General features: G+C 38.2%; 2 protein-coding genes across 2 annotated transcripts; one reads left to right on the top strand and one right to left on the bottom strand.

Annotated features, from left to right (window-relative positions):
- Positions 1-519: 519 nt before the first annotated feature.
- Positions 520-1,335, bottom strand: LOC147481446 (uncharacterized). Its single transcript, XM_086578934.1, has one exon. The coding sequence runs from the start codon at positions 1,333-1,335 to the stop codon at positions 520-522; it is 816 nt and encodes a 271-aa protein (XP_086435060.1).
- A 4,501-nt stretch (positions 1,336-5,836) lies between these two features.
- Positions 5,837-8,060, top strand: LOC147481445 (large ribosomal subunit protein uL23-like). Its single transcript, XM_086577305.1, has 3 exons — positions 5,837-6,019; positions 6,449-6,815; positions 7,721-8,060. Exons 1-3 carry the CDS (start codon positions 6,001-6,003, stop codon positions 7,803-7,805), a joined length of 471 nt encoding a protein of 156 aa, XP_086433431.1. The 5' UTR covers positions 5,837-6,000; the 3' UTR covers positions 7,806-8,060.

The following is an 8,060-nucleotide window of genomic DNA, read 5'->3' as shown; positions in this document are numbered from 1 at the left end:
TCTATTTAGCTCAACCACCCAAAGACCTTTCTTGTCTTCTAACTTTTTCTTGATATTATCCATAATGGTTTTATTTGTTGCCTCAACTTGCCCATTACCCTGAGCATAGTATGGCGCAGATGTGAAATGCTTTATCTTGTAAGATTCCAAGAAAGCTTTCACCTTTCCTCCCTCAAACTGCGGGCCATTATCTGATATAATGGCATACGACAACCCATATCGACATATGACTCGTTCAAAAAGGAAGTTTATGACATCCTGTTCTTTGATGTGCTGCAAAACGATGACTTTTACCCACTTCGTGAAATAGTCTGTGACTACCAACATGAACCTTCTTTTGCCTCTCCCTGGTGTTAGTAGACCTACAATATCCATACCCCATAGAGCAAAAGGCCATGAGTTTGAAACACAATGTAACTCTTCAGCTAGGACATGTATAGTTTTCCTATGAATTTGGCATTGTACACGTTTTTTCGCATATCGAAGACAGTCACTTCGCATTTGAGGCCAAAAATATCCCTATCTCATGATTTTATTAGCTAACGATCTACCTGCTGAGTGGTTTCCACATTTGCCTTCGTGAAGATCGGCAATGATTAGTTGTGCTTCCTCAGGCGATATGCATTTCAAATGTGGACCTCCAGGATTCTTTCGATATAACTCATTGTCAATCAATACATACCTTTGAGCTCCAGACTTAATCCTTCTAGCCTCATTTTTGTCCTCCATTACTTTGCCCTCCGATAAGTATGAGATATATGCTTCCATCCATGACGCCCCCAGTGTGTCAATCTCTATAATTTCTGAGTCATCGATGTCAATGCTTGGCCTCTGTTGAACTCCAATGTGTAGAGTGTGACCCTCTGTGTTTTCTAGCATCACTGCCACATATGCCAGGGCATCAACATGTTTGTTCTCATTTCTGTTGAGATGCTGAAGTTTTATCTTACTGAAATCTCTCAGTTTGGATTTTATGAAGTTCAAATAATCCACCATGTTTTCACATTTTGCTAAATATCCTCCATTGATCTGGCTGACCACGAGCATCGAGTCACTGAATATTGACAATTCTTTTATGTTGAGAGATCTAGCCATCTCGAGACCAGCTATTAAGGCTTCATACTCAGCCTCATTATTAGACGCATGGAACCCCAATGTTATTGCCATTTTGAGTCTTTGATTTTCAGGAGCAACCAGCACCACTTCGATGCCACACCCCTTACCTCCAGATGATCCATCAACAAATAACCTCCAATCATTAGTTCCTGCCCATGGATCGTCTGTATCGATAACCTCTTCAGGCTCTTGCAACATTAAAAATTCCTCTTCTTCCATGCCCCAACTCGCATCCTCAGATGGAAAATCTGCCAGAAAGTCGGCCAACACCTGACTTTTCTCTGACACTTCGATTTCGATACTCTACCCCGAACTCGTTTATTAATACTGACCACTTAGACATCCTCTCTAACTTAGCGGTTTTTGCTAGAGTTTGCTTTAACGGTAAATTCATCATCACTATCACAGAATGTGCTTGAAAATATGGCTTCAGTCTCTGGGATGAAAATAAAAGTGCCAACGCATATTTCTCCAGAATGGAGTACCGAGTCTCCGCCTTGAGCATCGTTTTACTCTGAAAATACACCGGTCTTTCCAACCCATTTTCTACTTTCACAAGGACAGAACTTATAGCAAAAATCTGACACAGCCAAATAAATGAGCAAACTTTCTCCTTCATCTAGTTTTGTAAGTGTTGGCATTTCTTGCATATATTTCTTTAATTTAGAAAATGCTTCTTCACATTCCTCATTCCAACATAATTTAACATTCTTTTTAAGCAACTGAAAAGCGGCTTACATCGATCCGAAGTTCTGGAGATAAATCTATTGAGCGCAGCTATTCTTCCCGTCAACCTTTGTATTTGTTTTCTGGTTGTAGGAGATGGCATTTGCTGAAGTGCTCGTATTTGATCAGGATTAGCATCGATACCCCGTTTCGTAACGATGTATCCCAAAAACTTGCCCGAACTGACCCCGAATGTACATTTTTCAGGATTAAGCTTCATATTAAACTCTCGCAAAATTTTGAACACGGTGTCGAGGTCCTTTACATGATCTACATCTTTCATGGACTTGATTACCATATCATCTATATAGACCTCGACAACCGGTTTGATGAGTTTTTTAAACATCTTCTCTACTAGTCTTTGATAACTGGCTCCTACATTTTTCAACCCAAATGACATTCTGATAAAACAGTATATCCTCCATTTACGACAAATGCCGTTTTTAGCTGGTCCACAATAGCCATCAGAATCTGAAAATAACCCGAATCCCCATCACAAAAACTGATCAACTCGAAACCAGTAGTTCGATCAACCAACTCATCAATTCTAGCCATGGGATAATGATCCTTTGGACACTTTTTATTTACATCTGTAAAATCAACACAAATTCAAACTCTGCCATCCTTCTTCAATACTACCACGATGTTTGCTACCCATTGAGAATGTTCTACCTCTCTGATTATGATATTTTTTAACATCTTCTGTATCTTGACTTGCACCGCTTCTTCATACATCGGTCTAACCTTCCGATGTTTTTGGTGCACAAGAACTACATTTTCTTCCATATTCAGCTTGTGTGAACAAACATCTGGATTTATACCTGTGAGGTCCGACATCAACCATGCGAAAACATCCTGATTCTCTTTCAAAAATATCATCAACTCATTTCTTATGTTTTCCTCCATCTCTGTACCAATGAACGTATGATGCTCACTCTCTCCTGTACTAAATGTAACTTTCTCCACCATTTCGATGGTATTTCTTTCCCATAGGGGTTCTTCATTTTGCTTCAGCTCTTGAGTGAACTTTACCTGCTCATGTATCTGCACATTGGTGTCGACATGCAAAGCTTGCTGTAACTGCTAGTTAGAATTTTCCAACCCCCTAGTGTCTTGACTTTTCCCCTTCATCATTCCCTTTATTGTAATAAAATTACATTTTTCTCATTCGGACTGATCGCCCCTAATTTCATGCAATCCATATACAGTAGAGAATCGGATAACTTGATAGAACATGCTAGGTACTGCCCGCATTTTGTGTATCCACTTCCTTCCCAATATGGCATTGTGATCAGAATGGTGCTTGATGACCACGAATGTCATCATCACCGTTTGAGGCCCAAATTTAATCGGCAATTTTATCTCTCCAAATGGGCTTGGTACAAGTTCCATTAAAACCATATAAACCGAACCGGTAGCTTCAAATGAGATTCATCGAGACCAATTCCTTTGAATGCTCTCCAAAATAAAATATTAACTGAACTACCGCAGTCTACTAATATCTTCTGTACATCATAACCCGCAATACGCAAAGTGATTAATAAAGCATTTTCATGTGGTAACATTACCTTGGATAGATCCTCTGGTACAAACATAATTGCCCCAGGAATGCTAGCCGACACTAGTTGCTGATTCACCCGATTTGGCTCGACATTGACTTCGATCACCTCTTTCACCGTCGATATCTTTCTTATCTTATCTCGAAGAATTTTTTTCTGGGGAATCTCTCCTTTGTAAATCATGTTTATTACCCCCAGTGGCTTCTCCCGTATAGTCGTTGTTTCTTCAGGCCTAACATCAGCCCAAAATTCTCTCAATTTTCCATCCTTCATGAACCTGTCGATTTCTTTTACCAGCTGTAGATACCTATTAGTTTCATGGTTCTCCACCTTATGAAATTGATAGTAAGGTCTACCTTTTATCTCCCTAAGAGTATATTTCAGCCAGATCACGAATTCTTCTTTCGCTATCCTCCTAAATATATCTTCTGGCGTAGCATTGAGAGCTATGAAATTACTAGGATCTAATTCCTCTTTCAGTGTTTTGCCAAACTTTCTTTTTTGCTGCGACTGATTATCTCTATTTGTGTACTGCTCCTGAGGTTTTTTATGATCTGACCTCGAAGAATCTCGACTTTCATATCGATCGAGACTATCTTTATCTCTTCTTCCAAAGAACAATGACTTGCAATCTTGCTTTGAGTGTTTGCCATCTTTAATCCTTCCTCGACTCTGATATCTCTATCATCTTTATCATACAACTCCTAGATAGTTTTAACCTCTTTTCTCAACAAATACTTGTGCATAAATGATCTTGGTATTACATCTGCTTGAAAAGCTATGACAGCTGTCATTTTTTATTCATCTAACCTTTCTACCAACTGGGTTTCGGCCTTGAACCTTGCCAAGAAATCTTTCAATGACTCCTTCTTTGCTTGCTTTAATTGAAATAAGGCCGACACCTGCTTTGGCTTCACCCTCTGGTGACCGTAATTAGTGAGGAACCTTTCTTCAATTTCACGAAATCATGCAATGGACCTTTCCGGAATTGTGCAAAACCATTTTAGTGCTTTTCCTTTCAAGCTTGATGAAAAAAATCAACATAGCACAGTATCCCAATACTCAGTACCCTGATATATCGAGAACTAATGTCAATAACTAAAAAGATGGTCCATGGGATCAGTGGCCCCCTCATACTGACTAAATTTTGGATTCTTGAACTTTGGAGGTAAAACAACCCTTTCTATCTCCTTCTTCAATGGATTCCTACCCACATCGTCTGTCATCTTTCGTATCGATGCTGAAACCTTTTCCAATAACTGCTCTCCTAACTGCTTCTGCATCATCTCTTGTACCATTTCCTTCGTGATTGGTGCTTTAACTTCTTCTTCTTCTTGCACCACTTTTGGTGTCACCCTCGCTACAGATTGTACCTCTTCAAGATGACTTCTTCTCACCTCCTCGAGGTGACTCTTTCGTACCACTGGTGTACCCAAACTTGACTCCTCGTCATCCTTCTCATACATAACATCTTCAGCACGCTTCTCCTTTTCTTCCCTTATTGCTTTATTTTCAGCCATTAACATCTTATTTTGTTTTTCTAATTCAGCCATCCTTCTCAACAAATCTTTCAGAGATACTTTTTCCTCTTGTATCTCTTCCACTTCTTCCACCAATCTACTAATTGACCTTCTAGTTCTACGATCTGCATTCTTAGATGCTGCTTGTGACGTGCTTGCTTCGTCAATCATTAATGCTTTACGTACTGTTTCTCGTTTGGGAGGCATCTTGACAAGAAACCAAATATCTCTTTAAACAAACTCACTATTATTCACTGATCCTATCGAAACTCCTTCACCCCCTCAATAGTAGATTCGAAACTTCAAAGAAAAATAAGAAAAAAGGTGTTCTTTCTTGATCCTTGAAACACAGACGGCGCCAATATAGTTGGAGAAGATGTTTCTCTAAGATCAATTAACAAGAAACTATTGAAGAGCTAGAAACAAGATTGAAAGAACTTGAATTAAGCTTTTATTATTAGTATCAATGGCGGTTACACATTTTCCTTTTTTCCTCTCTCTTTGCTCTGATTTACAAATTTTTCTTAAATGAATTCGGAATGCTTTTTTCTTCCTCCTTCCAGTCTTTATATAGTGTTGTGATAATCGTTTTTTCCAATCATGTAATGCCACGTGTCCATTCTCTTCTTTTCCATCATTTTCTTGCTTTTCCTACAACATACAAACTCAATTGTGAAATATCGATATTAATCATGATATTTGGGCTGACATATCGGGTTGACGATATTTGCCCACCACAACCTGAACAACATAGAGCTACACGGGAACTATTTCACAATCGAGCTTTCACTAGAAGCGTAAGCGCATGATGTGCAATTTTCTTTCGCCTTAACCCAGGCCGAACCAGAAATTGAGCTGGGCCTAGATTTACATATTAGAAAAAGGGCTCGGGTTGGCCCACCCAAGGTGCACCCGTATAGTATATAGAATTGCAACCCGGTCCCATTTTTCCATTCACGTAAACCCTAACCCTAATTCCACAGGTCCGTCGCATCTTTTTTAACACTTTAACTTGTTTTTCATTTGTTGATTTGTTTTCAGTTTACCTATTAACAGGTTCACTGGACTAGACTATCTCAATGGCTCCTCCTTCAAAAGGTACCCCAAATTGTTTCATTTTGTTTTTCTTACTCTCAAATATAAGTATTTTTGTATTTAGTCAATCATTTTTACGCTATAATAATACATCGTTGGAAAAATATGTGGAAAATGGTAATGGGTATTTAATGACCAACTGACTGTAAAACTTTCCGATCAATTGCTCCATTTCTTTTAGTTTTAGCAAGAATGGGTGAATTTCACCTAACTTCTTTTCTTGAAATAGTATCATTGGCAAGAATGAGTGACTTTCTCCTAAATGACTGTTAATTATATAAGAAGAAAAGAGAAATTTTGCTTACTTCATTTATAGGGAACATTTGCTCTTCTCTCCCAACATTTTTCTGACCTTGAGGTTTGGCTGGTGTTTTTGTTTTACGGGTTCTGAATATGACAGTCTGGTTTATATTGATATTGTTTCTCTCACAGTTTCTACCACAAAGAAGGCTGACCCAAAGGCGCAGGCCTTGAAGGCTGCCAAGGCAGTGAAATCAGGTGCGTCAACTCTAAAGAAGAAAGCCAAGAAGATCCGTACCTCGGTTACCTTTCATCGTCCAAAGACTTTGAAAAAGGCGAGAGACCCCAAGTACCCTCGTATCAGTGCAACCCCAAGGAACAAGCTCGACCATTATCAGATTTTGAAGTATCCCCTCACGACCGAATCTGCAATGAAGAAGATCGAAGACAATAACACACTGGTGTTCATTGTTGATATTCGTGCTGACAAGAAGAAGATCAAGGCTGCAGTCAAGAAGATGTACGACATTCAGACAAAGAAAGTCAACACATTGATCAGGTGAATGTTCATATTTTGCTTCTAACTGTTTATTTTTTTCTTGTGCACACCTTTATGTCTAATATGAACCCATGTGTTTGGTAATGAATTTGATTCCGCCTAAAACGAAATCGTGCAAAAAGCACTGATAGTTGCATTAATATTTGCTTGCTTGGCATATGAGCATATCTAACAAGAGCTTTATGAACAGAGTGTGGTTTTTGTATATTTCATGCGACAAAAATGGTTTCTTTAGCTTTTTCTTGGTCATGTAACCTAGCGGCTAGCAATATCTCACTAGAGAAGTCAATTTGCTATGCAAATTGATATTGCAAAGAATGTATGTTGACAGTCTTCAACTGTACTGCCATGACATAGTCCTCTTAATAAAATCTTGATGTCCTAGAAGTTTGTAATCCACGAAATTAAATTCTTTACTTACTTTTTATGAAGTTATATGTATATGTACTTGTTTGTAATCAATCATTATACTTCACTTCCAAAATTAGACCTACACCATAATTAAGGTTTGTTCTTTTGATGGAGATGATCTCCATGGTGGGTAAATTATCTCCACAAGAAATCGGCTTTAAGTTATTGGTATAGGTCCACATTTGGAAGTGGAGTAGAACAGCTTCTTAACAGGACTGATGTATAATATATAAACATATTAGAGTATGTCTACCAGATATGGTAGTTTTTGGATTTTCTTAAAGGCCCACATTCAATTTCCTTAACAAGGTTAGACATTTAATTGAGATGATTTTTGTTGGGCATGATTATCTCCATGGTGAGCATATTATCTCTTGCAATATGTATTATTTCCTGCTCTATGAATTTTAAAAAGGGACATTCCTTAATGCAATCATTATTATTAGTGGCCTTATCATCCTGACTTGTTCGACCATTTTGGCATATCATTTCAGGCCTGACGGAACCAAGAAGGCATATGTGAGGTTGACTCCAGATTATGATGCTTTGGATGTTGCAAACAAGATTGGGATCATTTAGATCGAATCTTGACCTCACCATTTTGTCGTGAATTTAGAGATTTGTGTTTTAGAACCTTAGGCACTTTCAGAAGTGAGAATTGTGCTAGCGAATTTTATTTTGTGGTGCTCTTGTTTAAGTTCTTAGTTTTGTGACATGATATTGATTAGGAGTGGATTTTCACCTTACTTGAAAGTTGACAAACATAAATTGTTGTCATGCATTGTTCTTATTGAAGTAGCTGTACTTTTAAATCAGTTCAAGCAGATTACATCA

The sequence above is a fragment of the Coptis chinensis genome, chromosome 8 (assembly GCF_015680905.1).
Source record: "Coptis chinensis isolate HL-2020 chromosome 8, ASM1568090v1, whole genome shotgun sequence".
Lineage (NCBI taxonomy): Eukaryota > Viridiplantae > Streptophyta > Magnoliopsida > Ranunculales > Ranunculaceae > Coptis > Coptis chinensis.
This window is presented reverse-complemented; position numbering and strand designations above follow the sequence as displayed.

Bases quoted from the DNA above. Each gene is read 5' to 3' on its own strand.
- LOC147481446 (XM_086578934.1), bottom strand. From the start codon at position 1,335: ATGGAAGAAGAGGAATTTTTAATGTTGCAAGAGCCTGAAGAGGTTATC.
- LOC147481445 (XM_086577305.1), top strand. The intron at 6,816-7,720 runs GTGAATGTTCAT...ATATCATTTCAG, and splicing joins AAAGTCAACACATTGATCAG to GCCTGACGGAACCAAGAAGG.